The sequence below is a fragment of the Caretta caretta genome, chromosome 5 (genome assembly GCF_965140235.1).
Source record: "Caretta caretta isolate rCarCar2 chromosome 5, rCarCar1.hap1, whole genome shotgun sequence".
Classification (NCBI taxonomy): Eukaryota; Metazoa; Chordata; order Testudines; family Cheloniidae; genus Caretta; species Caretta caretta.
Window position 1 is genome coordinate 34080805 of NC_134210.1, and position 17872 is coordinate 34098676.

General features: G+C 38.7%; 1 protein-coding gene across 4 annotated transcripts in view; it reads left to right on the forward strand.

Moving 5' to 3' along the window:
• The window catches only part of ITGA2 (integrin subunit alpha 2), an 87848-nt gene extending 71675 nt beyond the window's left edge, over positions 1–16173 (forward strand). For all 4 annotated transcript variants that reach the window (XM_075128465.1, XM_048851353.2, XM_048851351.2 and 1 more), the window contains 6 exons: positions 343–453; positions 1445–1549; positions 2375–2488; positions 5289–5378; positions 11741–11857; positions 13069–16173. In XM_075128465.1, coding sequence (XP_074984566.1) covers positions 343–453; positions 1445–1549; positions 2375–2488; positions 5289–5378; positions 11741–11857; positions 13069–13158 — 627 coding nt within the window. In that variant the 3' untranslated portion in view covers positions 13159–16173. The remainder of the gene's footprint in view (positions 1–342; positions 454–1444; positions 1550–2374; positions 2489–5288; positions 5379–11740; positions 11858–13068) is intronic.
• Positions 16174–17872: the final 1699 nt, after the last annotated feature.

Below are 17872 nucleotides of genomic sequence, written 5' to 3' on the forward strand. Positions count from 1 at the left end.
CTGTGGGAATGTAAATGTAACCTATCTTGTAGGTCATTGGCTGCAACAAAATATTTGCTTTTCCAGAAGTGTTTTATGCAACTAATGAGAGTGGTTTTATTTTGTTTTGAAAGCAGCCAGGTATTCAAAATTATATGGTATAAATTATTTTACATGAATGCTGGTATAATGCAATTACTGCCCAGTTAGAGATAAATATAGGTATAGGAAAAAATATTGAAGTGAAACCAGTTCCGAGTTTTAATCAGTCTTAGAGCATTTTGATGTTCTTGGTATAGCTCAATAATTTGTTTGTATCCAGTTATAGCTAAATAAATTAATAACTAGCTATTTTCTATTTAGATTACAACGGGAAGCATTCCAGTAAAGGTGGCTTCTGTAAAAATCCATTGTCCACAGTTGACTAAAGGAAACAATCCTCTGATGTATCTAACTGCACTGGATACAGATCAGGTGAAGAACTAAACTACATCAATTACAAACTGTAACTTGTGTAATAAATGTAACATAGACTCATTAGAATAATGGTATAAGAGCTGAGACCTAGGATCAGACAGTCAACAAGCAGTCATGGTGTGATGTCCTGAGACTGCATTTTAATGTTTGTATTGATGTTGTCTCCATTCACTGGTAAAGTGGCTCCCACATCCTGACAACAGGGAATCTCCGCCCTTTCTTTCTTTTCAGTCCTAGTTGATAAGAGGAAGAGGTAGGATGCTTCAATGGTTGGGGCACTAACCTAGGATGTAGGAGCCTGAATTCATGTCCCTGCTCTGCCACAGGCTTCCAACATGGTCTTGGGCAAGTCACTTAGTCACTCTGTTGATCAATTTCCTATCTGTAAAAATGGGGATAATAGTATTGCCTAGTGTACCTGTCAAGGACTGGTGGAAAAAACGACATGTGATCACATAATTAAAGTCTGTAACATAAAGAATTAAGTGATTTCCAAATGGGAGTTATTCCACTGATTTTAATGGGACCAGGATCTCAACTTAAATGTTTAACCAACAGTTAGCCCCATGTCTGGGACTAGTTTTAAGCATGTGGTGGTGTTAAGATTGCCAGGAATGGAACAGGCTCCTTCATTATTCTCCATTCAGAACTTACTCAGAATATTGCCCTCAGAGAAACTCACCTTATCTGAATGCACTTCCTTTATGTATGTTGAGAAAAACCAGGGTCCAATATTAGTGCAGACAATGTTTTCAAAGTATTTCACACCTTACACATAAGTCAAAGGTCATGTACTTCTCAGTTTGTAAAATTTGATAAACATAAGCTATTTTTTTAGAATTACCAAAACATTTTAAATCAATTTAATTCTGAATTGTAAAGGAAATTAATACATTATCAGTATTTTCCAAAAAGCATGATCTTTTACACACACACACAAAATCACCGTTATGCTTCCACCAAGCATAATTCTGCATTTTCTTTTTAGGCTCAAGGTGTCAGTTGTGATGCAAAGATTAATCCTTTGCAAATAGGAAAAACATCTTATTCTGCATCTTTCAAGGAAGAAAACTTCAGAGCTGCAAAAGAACTAGTAAGGAAAAGCTGTGACTATAATATCTGTGGTCCCAATCCTGCACTGTAATCCACTTAGCCAGACCTCTCTGTGCCATGCAGGGCCCTGTTGGCATCAGTGGTGCTCCACACTGGCTCAGCAGTCCACCATCACAATGTAGCATAGGGGCCTATCGTATTGTGTTGCTGTTTCCTCCTCTTCTGTATGTATTTTTTTCTTTCTACAGCTAAAATTTCTGCACAATAACCACAGCCCATTTTCCACTACATATTACCCTGTGTCCATGCATGTATTGTGTGTGTGCAAATGGTTCTCTTTTTCACAGAACAGTCCCTAATATTACTCCTTGCAGCTCACTTAAACTCTGGTCTTTCTGCTGCTCGTGTCTGTCTAGTTCAGTTTATTTTAGGTTTTCCTACAGCGACCATCTGACTATTAATATTGCTGCAGTGCTTGGACAATTGAGATCACTAATGCTGACTAAATTAATCTAAACCTCATAAATAACTATTAAAATATGCTTATAACATTAAGAATCTGTGTGAAATGAGACCTCTTGCTGGAGGAGATCCCTCTGGGTTAGGGCTGAGGTATGTTGGTGGTGAAGTATGAGTAAGCTTTCACTTACACTGTTCATACTGTATCTGCCCTATAGATAAGGAGGGGGCTTTAGCATGAGTAACAAGCATTTAATTAATACATACAGAATACCTAAGTTAAGAAACTTGTTCAGCAAGGACCAAGAAGTTTAGAATTAAAAGTGTGGTATTTGTTAAAGTGAATTATGCTTTTTAAAATCATGCTAATACCTCTTTTCCCCCCCCACCCCACCTTCTCTGAAAGAACTGTAAGAACACGCACTGTAATACAGTTACATGCATGCTGAAAGACCTCACACTGAAAGGAGAATATTTTGTCAATGTGTCTACCAGAATCTGGAATGGGACCTTTGCAGGTGTAAGTATCGGGTACCTTTTTGATGGGAGATGTTATACCCATGTACATCATGTTCGCTGATATTTTTGAAACTTAACACTGAAAGCGCCCCTTCCATAGCAATCCCTTCCTCTTCTTGTTGACATTGTTTTGTCTATTATCCTAAATCAAAAATTTGCAACTGAAGCTGAAACAGACGCTAAGTCTGTGTAACAAACCATTTAAAATATTAAATAGAGAGACCCCACTGAGGCATTGCAGCTACAATGGTGACACAAACCTTCCTCGATGCTGGCACATGGTGTTTGCTTTTGCAGACTGTCCTATAAGCTCAAGTAACCAGAAACTAGAGTTTCTGTAGAGCTGAAAAAGACAACACATCAGAAAAAAAAAAAAAAGAAGCTTATACAGAGCTCTTCTTCAAGTGTGGGCCAACATGGCTACAGCAATGCAATAAATTATTGTGCAGTCATATTATATTCTGAAAAAAAAATGATCTTCACTTTTGAACTGCAGCAAACCTTTATTCAGGCTTGTCAGGATTTTTTTATTATTTTTTTGCAATTTTGAGGATTAATATTTATTTTACATTTTTTTCAATGTGTATCTATTTTTATTTTTAAGATTTTTATTATGTTATTTTAACCTATTCAGCAGTGGGGTGGCCTTCCCTGTGGCCAGGGGCTTGTCGTCCTCCTCGCAGCCCTGGCCAGGGGGGTCTCTTATCTACCTCACCAGCTCCGCAGCCTTCCCCACACCTTGTTCCTACGGGGACTGGATATCACTGGACCTGCAGCAGTGCAAGGAACCCACTGCAGCCTTGCTGTCATGGCCCCTCTCACTAATTCCTATGTCAGCAGGGCAGCAGAGGGCTCCTTGAGCTGGTGCATGGCCTGAGACACCCATTCCCTGAAGGTGCAAAGTGCAGGGGGAAGGCTGCATCCATCCATTACCGATGGATATTTTATTCATCGATTTCAGTGCATCAGCTGACATCAACATTTACTGATATCTATGGATTTTAATCAAATCCTGCCACGCTTGCCTGTATTGCATTCATTCTAATAATTTCAAAGTACCAAAAGCCCAGAACTTAATGCTATTGTTAGTGTTGCCAATTTTTTTCTTCAGAAAAGGTGTGTACATTTCAGTACCAAGATATATAAAAACCTTTTGTTTGGTTTTTTTTTAAAGGATCACTTGTCAAAGAAAAACAGATCCCAGATTGAATTTTACAGTATGCTTAAAGTATCGTTTAAATAATAACCCTGACTGTCACATCTTAAACTCCCACATGTCGTCCAAGACATAACACTAATCGTGAAGAAATGATCAGCCCTCTGAAATGAAACAATGTCTGCTTCTCAGCTAGCCAACCAACCAAAACGCTCCTAACACTCTGGGTTTGTTTGCAGTGTCAGGCACATGACGTACTGTCTGTGTTCTGTCTGCCAAGTCTTGTGACTGGGTATTGAAATTTACAAGCAGGATTCTTGTAAACGTCAATACTTAAACCATTAAAAAAAAAAAAGCCCTCAGGTCAGACTGATAGTGTAATAGGCTTATGAGAGTGTGTGAATCAAGAATCTGCCTGCCTTGATAGTGTCCTTTTTACGACTGTGTTTATTTTTTTGATGAGCTGAACCAAGAATATTTGGATGTTGTTTTAGATATACGGAAGGTCAGAATAAAAGCGGGTAAATGGCTGTGCCTTGATAGAGCAGGAGAGGTAGCAGGTAATGCTGGCTTCTCTCTAGTAGAAAAAAATCTGTTACAATTTTCCCTATCATCTCATGGCCACATATCCTCCATTTGATTGTCAGTACTCCACCATGAACAGCCTTTTATAGATGGCAATGCACCCCCATAATCCTTGTCATTTAGAATGACAGGCATTTGGTGCAAAAAGGATGAAGGGTATGCATGCATCTGTAAAGCAGGGAAGAGAAAGGAGTGTGTGCTGAGGAGTCGACAAGAGAACGATGATTCAGGAGATAAAAGGACCAAATATTTATCCCATCTGGGATAGCTTCTCCAGTTCTGCGTGCAGTGGTTGGAGTTCTGACCACATTCCTCTAACAACACCCATTCCTACAGCACTCTTTTTAGACTGATATCCCTGTACTGTTGGTCGCATGTGGAAAATGTCACATGGAACACAGTCATACTGAACTGGTAATGTTTGAACTCCTGCGCAGGCTCTGCTGAGATTAGAAATAGTCTAAATGGAAGGAGATGGAATCTCTAGGTCAGGCACAAGAATACTTTTAAAAAGTATTCCATTTTGTACCTTTTTCAATCCCGAAAGAGTGAGGAGGATCAGATGCTGAGGGGTGGGGAAGAACAGATAGTGCTAGCAAAAAGTAAAGGGAAGAAAAGCAGAGAGAAGTTGGATAGAGAGACAGAGGAAAAGGAAGGGAAAAGCACACTCTCATTTTATACTTCTTTTAAAGGCCAGAGCTATGTCCCTGTCCTGTGCTATATTGCCTTTCCATTTCTCCCATTCCCTCTGATTCTCTAGCCACCCATAGCTAAACAGCAGCAAAAGTTTTCAAACAATGACAGATATTTCAATATCATCTTTTCTTTGAACTGTATGATGAAAATAGGGTTTTTTTAGATAAAGTCTTAATTATTAACAGTAAGCATAGCAAGGTTGAAGTCTGCATTACTGGCATATTTATGCATTATTTTCCAGTTTTCGTAATACTATAATATTCTTCAGCTGTAGAGTATCATTCACTTAAGGAGAATTATTTTAAAACATCTTCATTATAGGAATGCTTGATTAGACGTTTACAAGTTTATTTTTCTATTGCAGTCAACTTTCCAGATGTTACAGCTGACAGCAGATGCAGAACTTGATACACATAACCCAGAATTATTTGTAATTGGAGAGAATACCCTAACTGTGAGTGTTGTTCAATGGAAGTGTTTCCTTTCTTTATATTTTACTATGTCTAAAGGCTAATATTTGATTTTTAATATCCCTGAGAGGTGTGTGACAGGCCGCAGAAAATCTGCTCATTTGCTTGAATATGTTAAGTTGGTTTTATTCATTTGTCTGGTTTTAGAGTTGTTGAAAATGTGTCCGTTTCAGCTGGCTGGTGTTTCTACAAACGCTGTTTGTTTAATTTATTTGAGCTTGCACACCTGAGTTTTGTTGTGAATGAACTCCGAAACTACCAGCAAAACTTGGTAGAAACCTCTGAGTTTCAACTGGTTTCATGTAAACAATGTCAAATTTTGCATAGATTTTACCATAAAACAATAAATTAACCTGGATTCATGAACTTTAGGAAATCTTTCATCAAAACTCAGATGAGTTTTAAGTTCTATTTGCAAAGGCGCATTTTGGTATAATTGTGAATATTTGCACAGTTCTGATGATGACCAAAATCATGTCTACATTGTAACATGTTGCACAGTATGCTCCAATTTAGAATGGATGTAATATGGACATATTTAATAATCTTGATGTTCTAGTGACTTTTATCTTAAATACTCTCTGTTGTACACACTGCAATGGTTTAGAATGTTTCCTCCCAAGGATTTCATTCACTAAAATGTAAATTTAAATAGTGTTGGGGAAAATGCTTTGTTACAATACCCTTGCAGTAGAAACAATAACATCTCCTTCCCTTGGTCTGGGTATGGGTTGACATTACTTCACCTGCAGTACTGGTTTTGTATTTCTTTTAGAGAACTTCCTAGCCCATCTGATCCAAAAAGTAGATCTATTTCAAGGCCTTTGGGGATTGGAATGCAACTCGAGAAACAAGCTAATAAGGGCGTCAACTTGGTGATGATGATGTGCATCAGCACCCAATTTCAGCTAATGGAAAATCCAATTAAATATGTACTAGGGCAGTTATTGACTGACCTATCTCCAAGTGGAAATAAGGCCAAAGCACAGTACTACTTTTTGTCATCAATGTTCCCATAAAACATTGCACTTTGTAAAGAGATTCTAAATTGGTCCATTTGTACTCAACATATATTCAGTTCAGGGCAAGCTGCTGAAAAGGAGAGAGAGTATATTTGTAGGTTTGAAGAATTTCACAGTATCCCCAAAACAGTAGATGCCAGTGTTTGGACTAGCTCGGGGGTGGCCAACCTGTGGCTCCAGATCCGCATGCAGCTCTTCAGAGGTTAATATGTGGCTCCTTGCATCGGCGCTGACTCCAGGGCTGGAGCTACAGATGTTAACTTTCCCAGTATGCCAGATGTTAACTTTTCCAGTATCCACTGCTCAACCCCCTGCTCTGCCTGAGGCCCTGCCCCCACTCCACCCCTTCCCCTGAGCCTGCCATGCCCTTGCACCTCCCCCTCCCCCACAGACCCTTCTGCGCATGCAAAACAGCTGATTGCAGCAGGCAGGAGGTGCTGACTGTCAGCGACCAGGCAGGAGGCACTGGGGGCTGGAGGGTGGGAGCTGATGTGGGGGCTGCTGATGTATTACTGTGGCTCTTTCGCAATGTACGTCGGTAAATTCTGGCTCCTTCTCGGGCTCAGGTTGGCCACCCCTGGACTAGCATGATACTTGGTGTGTCCTAGATTTTATATATATATATATATATAATCTATCAAATGTCTTTCTCTTTTGTTGTTACCCTAATTTAATTCTTATACATTAATTACACCAGCAAAACAAGGTCAGGAAACTGATTGTAGAAAATGTTATTTGTGATTTAAGAAATTTATCCTACATGAATGTAAGTTTCTTGTGTATCTATAGTAGGACTGTCAATTAATCACAGTTAACTCACGTGATTAACTAAAAAAAAATTAATCACAATTAAAAATAATCATGATTAATCACAATTTTAATCACACTGTTAAACAATAGAATACCAATTGAAATATATTAAATATTTTGGATGTTTTTCTACATTTTCATATGTATTGTATTCTGTGTTGTAATTGAAATCATAGTATATATTCTTCTTGATTACAAACATTTGCACTGTAAAAGATAAAAGAAATAGTATTTTTCAATTAACTTCATACAAGTACTGTAGTGCAATCTCTGTGGCGAAAATGCAACTTACAAATGTAAATTTTTTTTATTTATTTTTTTTTGGTTACATATGCACTCAAAACCAAAACAATGTAAAACTTCAGAGCCTACAAGTCCACTCGGTCCTACTTCTTGTTCAGCCAATCTCTGTAAATTTGTTTACATTTACAGGGGATAGTGCTGCCCTCTTCTTATTTACAGTGTCACCAGAAAGCGAGAACAGGCATTTGCATGGCACTTTGTATCCAGCATTGCAAGGGATTTACAAGCCAGATATGCTAAAGATTCGTATGCTCCTTCATGCTTCAGCCACCATTCCAGAGGACATGCTTCCATGCTGATGACGCTCATTTAAAAAAAATGCATTAATTAAATTTGTGACTGAACTCCTTCAGGGAGAATTTTATGTCCCCTGCTGTTTTAACCACATTCTGCCATATATTTCATGGTATAGCAGTCTCGGATGATGACCCAGCATGTTGTTCATTTTAAGAACACTTTCACTGCAGATTTGACAAAAAGCAAAGAAGGTATCAATGTGAGATTTTGAAAGATAGCTACAGCACTCGAGCCAAGGTTTAAGAATCTAAAGTGCCGTCCAAAATCTGAGAGGGATGAGGTATGGAGCATGCTTTTAAAAATCTTAAAAGAGCAACCCTGCGATGAGGAAACTACAGAACCCGAAGTACCAAAAAAGAAAATCAACCTTCTGCTGGTGGCATCTGATGCAGATGATGAAAATGAACATGCATTGGCCCGTGCTGCTTTGGATTGTTATCGAGCAGAACATGTTATCAGGATGGATGCATCTCCCCTGGAATGGTGGTTGAAGCATGAAGGGACATATGAATCTTTAGCACATCTGGCATGTAAATATCTTGCGATGCCGGCTACAACAGTGCCATGAGAAGGCCTGTTCTCATTTTCAGGTGACATTGTAAACAGGAAGTGGGCAGCATTATCTCCTGCAAAAATGTAAACAAACTTGATTGGCTGAACAAGAAGTAGGACTGAGTGGACTTGCAGGCTCTAAAGCTTTACAGTGTTTTATTTTTGAATGCAGTTATTTTTTGTACATAATTCTACATTTGTAAGTTCAACTTTCATGATAAAGAGATTGCACTACAATACTCGTATTAGGTGAACTGAAAAATACTATTTTGTTTTTTACAGAGCAAGTACTTGTAATAAAAAATATAAAGTGAGTACTGTACGCTGTAAAAATGTAAAGTGAGTACTGTGTTTGTAATTGAAATTAATATATTTTAAAATGTAGAAAACATCCAAAAATATTTAAATAAATGGTATTCTGTTATTAAGAGTGCAATTAATTGTTTTAATCATGCGATTAATCACGATTAATTTCTTTAATTGCTTCACAGCCCTAATCTACAGTAATCCTTTATGTATCCTGCACTAATAAAACTTTGATCCACAATTGAGTTATAAGAGGTTCAGTTACAGCAGCGTGTGTTCAATAGAGAATTAGAAAAATATATATGGTGTGCAGAATGAATATTTGGAAGAGTGTATGTGTACACTCCACTTTTTAGTGATTCCACATCATCTGAAAAAAAAACCAAAAACCCATTTCTAGCCCTTTTAGGGTGAAATCCTGGTCACACTGATTTTCAGTGGAAGTTTTGACACTTATTTGAACGGTTCATATTGCAGGTGTGATTTGGGCCATATTGTAGTGGTTGGTGGGGGGAGATATTAGTTTGCAGTATTTTTATTTCAAAGAACATTTCCTCCAAATAAACTGGACCCTCAAGTCTCCCTGCCACCAGAGGTTTGTATGTAAATTCAGGTTTTCTCCATCTCTTTTCCTCACTTCTCAAATTTTCCCCTTTCCACATCAGATGGTAGCATGCCTGGCTGCGAATCCCTTACCAAATAATTTAAAAATCTTTGGATTTTTTTGATGAGATAGTTTGTTGAGATATTTAAGGTATCTTATGGCCCCTTACTCCCTTGTGCCACAATGCAAGCTGGGCCACAGTTTGTCCCTTAGAGAATGCCATTTGCATGTAGTGACTTTTCAAAGTGTAGATCTGCCTTTTCAAAGGAGGCAGCTTCAGCGTTATTTTAATATCCGTAATCGTACCAGCCAGTCATCACATACAAGCAGCTTTTCCCCATTGCAAATTAGAGAAGCTTGTTTTCAGCATAAATGAATTGAACGTTGTCCCTGAATAATTGGGTGGAGAAGCTTTTCAGATGTACTTGTATGAGAAATCTTCAGATTTTTTCCAGTTAGAAAGCACTGCCAGTTGAGAACGAAGTACAAAAAGTTTACCTGCTAAAATCATTATTGTGGCTGTTCAGTTATAAAATGCATGAAGATTGTTGCAGTGAAATGGATACACGTAGCCACACCTAACACAAAAACAGGGTTCCAATGGTAACGTCTTAAATCATTGACGTGTCCGCGTGGCTTTCCCAGAAAGCTTGAGACTAAATTCCACCAGGCAAAGCTGAGAGCAAGCAACCCTGAAAAAATGCAATGCTGTAGTTTATCAGGTTTCACAGCAAGCAAAACCTGTTCCCATTATAACTCTTTATAAACATTAACTACTCGCACATGAAAATTAAAATGTGCCTCCAAAAAGTTTAAAGTTCCTGACACTTGCAAGTAGTATTAACCAGATGTGAAGTTTATAAACCTTAGACTAATAGGTCTATAACAGCAATTGTAAATATCCATCCAAATTTATAATCAGACTTAATTCATGCACAACTAACTAGTTCCTTGGTAGCTGTAACTTGGAAACAAGTTAATTTCCAGCTATTTTGGGGGCTCTGTATTCAGATAGTAGGAGATCATCTGACCAGTGAGAAACCTGGCAGTGTCTGGGAACTCAAGGGAAGAACAGATCCTAGCACAATTCCACCTTTTCTGTCATTCCAACTTGACCCATTTCCTCTTGCTGCTGCTTCCTCAGGCTAAGAACTGGTAGTGGAAACCTGGCTAACATTAAGGGCAGGGAAGAACTGGTACGGATCTTAGAGTAGTTCCAAGTAGGCTGTTAAGACCTGAAGGCAAAGAGCAGGAAGCCATCTGCCTGCTGGGATGGGAGGATAATGTGTGGACTTTCGTGTGTATGAATCATAGAATATCAGGGTTGGACGGGACCTCAGGAGGTCATCTAGTCCAACCCCCTGCTCAAAGCAGGACCAATCCCCAACTAAATCGTCCCAGCCAGGGCTTTGTCAAGCCTGACCTTAAAAACTTCTGAGGAAGGAGATTCCACCACCTCCCTAGGTAACACATTCCAGTGTTTCACCACCCTCCTAGTGAAAATTTTTTTCCTAACATCCATCCTAAACCTCCCACACTGCAACTTGAGACCATTACTCCTCATTCTGTCATCTGCTACCACTGAGAACGGTCTAGATCCATCCTCTTCGGAACCTCCGTTCAGGTAGTTGAAAGCAGCTATCAAATCCCCCCTCATTCTTCTCTTCTGCAGACTAAATAATCCCAGTTCCCTCAGCCTCTCCTCATAAGTCATGTGTTCCAGTCCCCTAATCATTTTTGTTGCCCTCCGCTGGACGTTTTCCATTTTTAACACATCCTTCTTGTAGTGTGGGGCCCAAAACTGGACACAATACTCCAGATGTGGCCTCACCAATGTCGAATAGAGGGGAACGATCACGTCCCTCGATCTGCTGGCAGTGCCCCTACTTATACATCCCAAAATGCCATTGGCCTTCGTGGCAACAACAGCACACTGAGCAAATAATGTTGCCGCCTTGTGTACTACTGGCTACTATTGTCAGTTTGGACTAGTTCTCTTTTAGCTGAAGTAGCAGAAGGCTTTGTTTTGTGAAGATGGAGGACCAGCACCATCCCAGTCCTAGTCCCAGCCCCAAGTCTTTGTGAGTATATGTGATTTATCTAGCAGTGGTCTCTGTCTGCAGTGCGTAGATTCACTGCAGAAGGATTCTCGTTAAAGGAAGGAGAAGGAGGTGATGAAGACGAGATCACTCTTCGTCTTTGGTCTGTGGGCTCTGCATAGACCATCTTATGTGTTCGTATGGCACCTAGAATAATGGTGCTGTCATCTGTAGCTGGGGTGCCTATCTACCACAATGCAAATATCTATTTATAACAATCGGAAATCGCTATTAACACCAGCAAATCAGACAATAATTCTGGTGCAGCCCTCCAGCCTTTTGCCAGGGGATTAGAAAAACTTCTTTAATATTGTTAATGTTGATACACAACAAATAAAACTGTCTGTTTTCAGATCCCAGTGACAATAATGAAGCCTGAGGAGAAAGCGGAGGTACCAGTCGGAGTTGTGATAGGAAGTATACTGGCAGGACTCCTATTGCTGTTAGCATTGGTTGCTGTTTTATGGAAGGTGAGTAGATATTTATATCTGTAAAAGCAACCAACGGAAGTTCCTGCCTGAATACACCAAGGCTATAAACTTAGGAATTACTGTGTAATCATGTCAACAATCATTTATCTGCAACCTGGGGAGGAAAATATTTTTATTAGTATTGTACCTTCCGTGTGAGGATCTCAAAGTACTTAACCAGGGATCCTTACAGCAGCCCTGGGAATTATGGAAAATTATAATAATACATTTAATAGACAAGGAAACTGGTGCAGGGAACGGTTAAGCATTGACTTGACTTCCTATGTAACCAGGGCACCTCGGTTTCTGATATGCTGTCAGCCTGCCTCTATGACTCTCAAGCTGTGCTCTGCACATACCTCCGATGTTCCAAGTGGGCAGGCTGGGCAGCAGGAGGGATGGGGGTGGACTTTGAGGAAAGATGGGAAAATGATCAAGGATATGCAAGAGGCAGGCAGGGTGAGTGGAAGATGGACAAAGGAAGAGGCTTGTGGGGGTAGGGAATGGCGGGACTAAGGAGAAGCAGGGTGTCTGGTTTTGGGAAAGGCAACAGATTGTCTCTGCGCCAAAGCATTGGTGTTTAAAGGGCTCCCTGGCGCATCAAGGCAACTGCTCCCTGGGGAGCTCTTCTGGATCCTATGCTTTGGCATAAAGACACTTGGCTGCATAGCTCTGCTGCTTTGGCACTTGATTGCACCAAGCAGCAGCTCTTTTTTTAAATATGATTTGTGTTTGGGGCTACACAGCATCGCAACTTGAACCTGAAGGTTGGGGGGAGGTGAGTGGAGACTGTCGCCTGCCTTAGAGAATTTCCTTCCGTTGTTCTTTTTTTGAAGAAGCTACTGTGCGAGTCAACAATCAGGTTTAAATTAACAGCTTGCTAATGAGAGCTGGTAGGGAAATGAGTTTTCTACCACCAAAAAGTATTGATGAAAGTGGAAAAAAAATGCTTTCATAAAAACTTTTTTTTTTTTTAGGAGGAAGGTTGCCAAAAAAACCCCAGTTTACAACCTGAAAATTTTAGATAAATTTTTCTGTCAGAACTTCTTTTTGATGAAAACTTCAGTTTTTCTCAAAAATTAGTTTATCAGCTGAGAAATGTACTTTTAAATGGCATGTGGCAATCTTCTAATCCTAGTACCTTTCATTACCAGGCAGCACAAAATAGACTATATGCATAGCTGACAAACTATTTTCAAAACTTCTTTCAGCTTGGCTTCTTCAAGAGAAAATATGAAAAAATGACAAAGGATGTAGAAGATATTGATGAAATTACAGAACTCACAAAGGACAAAGATTGAAGACAACAGTGATGGGAATACAGAACTAACCCTCTGAGCCACAAACAATGGCTGTGGTCCAATCAGATCTTCAGCTGGAGTGCCTTAAAGTTCAGTAACTCTTAAACTTGTTTTTTAATGAATGAATGAAAATGCTTTTTTATGGATGAAAATATTTTACAGATTCTTCTGTATTGCAAGAGTAACTGCAGGTCAGTTTTTTTTTTCCCACAAATGATTTATAGTATATTTTCTAGTATATTTTTTTCCTTGCAAGCAAATTAGCCCTTGGATCGGGAAGGTCTGGCGTATACAGTAACAACTTTTGGCAGAAATCCCACTCGTGTTCCACAAAGAACAAAATAAGAGTAACTTTTTTCAGATTGTTTTGGAACAATATCAATCCAAGTTAATAGGCTCCTGGTAAAAATGACTTTTTCTACTAAGTGATCTAGATGAAATCATTGCAGGATGAATATTGATACAGGACATGGAAAAGAAAAACTCAGTTTGCTGCTTATTAGCTTAATTTGATTGCCTTGGAGAACTGACTCACATTTCCCATCAAATCTGAGTCTTAACTAATCCATAACATTACAGGTTGTATATGTTATAAAATGGGCAATGCATCCTGATTTGGGAATGAAGATTCCAGACTATGCCCTAATATAGGATGTCTGATGGGTATACCATACCGAAGTAAACCACCATATTCCTTTCACTAAGGTGACAAAAATTAAATTTTTATGGTGTATGGCATTTGGAAAGTACTTCTGAATGAGACGTGTTCCTGCCTTAGTGCTGCCTTGAATGTTTTGTCTCTTTTTTAAAGGCAGAAGATCAGAATTTGAAAACTCATTGTGACTTGCTGTCATTACTAGGTGCTACTCTGACAGTTTTCAAATTCTCAGCACTACTCTGATGGATTTAAATTTTACTTCTCTGAATGCTTGTCTTGTGGTGTTCACTATCTAACAAGGGAGAAAACAGGCCTATATTTATTATTAATAAAAATACCTTTAAATTTACGTGGCATTTTTCTGTAGCCCAAAGAGCAAAACTGAACTGAAAACTTTTATTTGGATTCATAATCCCTATTCATGGCAGTAATCCCACAGATTATGGGCATGAGTAAGAAGATGCAAGATTTTGCCTTAGTTCACTAACTGGCAATAAGGCAGGAATGAAAGAAAGTGTCTGGTATATTATAGGGGCACAGGAAAAGCTAAGTAATGTGGAGCTAGTGTGACAAAGAACAGTGGAAGATCTGTTCTATATTGGTGCTTGTACCTCTCTCGTCGTCATAGTATCTGAGTGAGTGCCTTTCAGTGGTGCATTAAGCAGCATGACTGTCACATGCTGTTTGTTCTTATATAGCTAAAGAACTTTTATAAGTAACTTATGTTTTGTACAATTTAAAATACTGTAGACTTTCGAAAGAAAAATTTTAAGAGTTAAAAAGGAACTCTTATTCAGGTGGCCTTATGTTATGCTTTTTAATTTACATAACATTTTTCTATTTAAGTGACCTTATGTGATATACCCTTTGCTTTAAAACAAAATCTTCAAATTTTAGGTTTGAAAAGCTAAGAATCTCCATATTAAAGGAAGAGCCCACACCTGGATTGTGGGCTGAGATAATTGAACTTTTGGTTGCCTCACTCTCATGACAGGCAGTTAACCTCACAACAAGCACATCACCTGTTGTGATATGCTTTTCTTTACATATTTTGGATGAGAAATAAGGTGGTGTCTGAAAATTTTACACCCTTCAGATAATTGTCTAAGGGACCTAAATCCCATTTTCAAAAGAGACTTAGGAGTCTAAGTCCTGTTGATATTCAGTTAGCCTTTAGGCAAAGATTTTTAAAAGTACCACTCTCTTCTATGAATGTGAAAATCAATGTGACTGAGGCTCCTACATCACTTAGAGCCTTTAGAAATTTTTACCCGTAGCCTCCTAAGGGCCCAAGTCACTTTCAAAAATTGGACTTAGGCTCCTAAATCACTTAACACTTTTGAAAGTTTTTACCCAAAGTCGTCTTAGTCAGTAAACAGTAGCCAGCCAAGCCACCAACTTCCCTGGCTGTCAGAGGTGCCATTTGGAATAACAGACTGAAAACAATTCAGCTATCGTGTGTGTGTGTGTGTTCTACAAGATTTTTATATTTTCATATTATATTTTTTTCTGGTGACATGTTAAAAAACAATCTGGATCCCCAAACTCAACTGTCTGACAGATAAAGACAGTTGCTGCCAGTTGTTTGTGGCCAAATTGAGTTTTTAAAAATTAGTGTTCTAAACAATTCCTTAAAGAACAAACTTCTGACTTGCAGTTATAAACCCTGGGTGCATCGATTAGCATATGTGACCTAAGGTTGAAGATAAAAATTGGTCTCCTGCCTCAATTCTTTTTTTAACAACTTGAAAAAAACAATTACATCCATACTGTACTTGCAAAAACCTCATACATAATTAATCATGCACATTCAAAGCCAGAGGAGGAATTTAACAATACAGTGGATGGTAAAATCTTTCATTTCTTGTACCTTTTGGTGGTGCATGTAATGGAACCCAGGCAGGCAGCCAGTTTTCATCGTCAGTCACAAGCTGAATGTGCAGAGGAGTGTATCCAGGGTTTTAGGTGAGTTAACTCATTGAGTAGGCAGAGAGTGATTTACATTCACTTGCCTTGACTGGGTTTTTCATTGTCCCAGGCGTTAGGATTTTTCACCTAGTCTAGAAGTAGTACTCTTCTCAAACTACAAGGAAAGGAGAGCATAAGTAGGGTTTTGCATCTCTCACTTAGCCATTTAATGTTACTAGTTTGGTGGGTTGGTTTGTTTGTGTTTAGTTGTTTTTGTTATGTGTATTTTTTATTACATAAATAGTTCCATTTTGTAAAGAGTCATTTTATTGCACTTTCGGGTGGGCATAGCCTCAGAAATAATGCTGGAAATGTGATGTATATTTTGTACTGTGTATAACAGTTTGGGGTTAAGTTTTTAAAACCTTATAAAGAAGTTTTATCTCTAATGTGTTGTTTTGTGGTGCTGGGCTTTGATTCCAATCTTGCTTGCAACAGCAGAAGTCAGGAGTAACTCCAGTGAAATCAAAAGAGTTACACAGTATGAAACTGGTGCAAGATCCGCATTAGAGTGGCTGAGGTTTAGACGATATGAGTAAAGTCCTTTGTAAATCTCAAAAATTAGACTCGTAGGAGACTGGACACTGCCAGTGGGGAATGTGAGATAGAGATTTAATACAAGAGATCAGATTGAGGACTCAGAATGAGATTGTAAACTCTTCGGGGCAGAGACCATCTGTTATGTGCTTGTGCAGTGATGGGCATAATGAGCCCCTAGAGCCCCAGGCACTACTGTAGTACAAATGATAAATACTAATGCTTTGATGTTACAAATCTGAATACAGAATAAGTAAGAAAAGCAGGGCCTTGAAGAGTGAAAAGCTCTACTAAATGCCACTATACAAAAGGCAGCAACATTTTTCTTTGCTACAGTAGCAGAATCCTAGGGTTATGATATTGCAAGGTGCTGACAACCAGGAGTTGAGGATACTAAGAGGCTGTGCCTTGGGCCTTACAGGTTTTAGCCACTGGTGCAGCAACACAGCTAAGCTCAGTTGTGCTGGTGTAAGTCACAGTTCACGCTGATGCAGCACATCTACACTAGGGGGTTGCACCACTGCAGCTATATCAACGTTGCTAGTTCCCCCATGTTCTCTCCCTTCTAAAATTACAACAGGTTTGCCCTCCCATCTTGGAGCAGTTTGTGGTCTTCCCCCTCCAAGTTGACAGTGACTTTTGAGTGATCCTCAGACCCTCCACTCACCTACTTCGTATTACAGCCCACTTTTGCACTTGAAAGAGCAACATATGAAAATAAAGGTAAATAAGATCAAACATCACCAAATACTACATATGTTGGTTACTTTTTATCAGGCTAACAATTTCCCCGTTTCATTACCTTTTAAACATAATGAACTGTAAAATGATGTGCTCACTGAGAAATGCAGTTAAGATTTAAAATCTTCTCTGGTGACATTTCTGCCCTCTACTGTCTGTATATTTTGCACTTTGGTACAGAATGCCATAGCAACTAATGTACTGGAGTGAGTTTAATACCAAAAATAAAGGCAGCACTGTTTGTGTACATTCAAATCAAAACTTCTGACGATCTTTACAAAACTGGGTTCAAAATATTTAAAGGGACATGAGTACATTTAAAAATCATTTATGTAATTTTTTAAACCTACCATTGGGATAAGCAACTCCCTAAGATTACTATTACTAAAAGGGTTTAGAATAAAGCCTCAATTTTCAGATTTTTTTTAAATATATGCATTTGATAACTATTTGTGTTCTTTCACACAACAAGAGAAATTGGGGGCAGATTCAAAAGGTAGGTAAATGTGTATGTAACACCACAAACTGGTACGATAGCTACTGGAAAGAGGTGGTACTTTTAAACTCTCTAAAATAATTTAATCTGTATTCTATTTCACAACACACTGACTGCAGGGAAGGTGAATGTAGAACTGACTTTTAAAAATTCCTTCTAAAAAGATCATTTTGATCCTATAACACTACCACCTGCAGCTGTCTCTCTACTGACATCTACTGGATAGATCTTGATCCACATTACTGCACTATCCATTACTTTGTAAATCTCCCAGCATGCAATTGATGATTAAAAATCATCGATTCGAAAACATA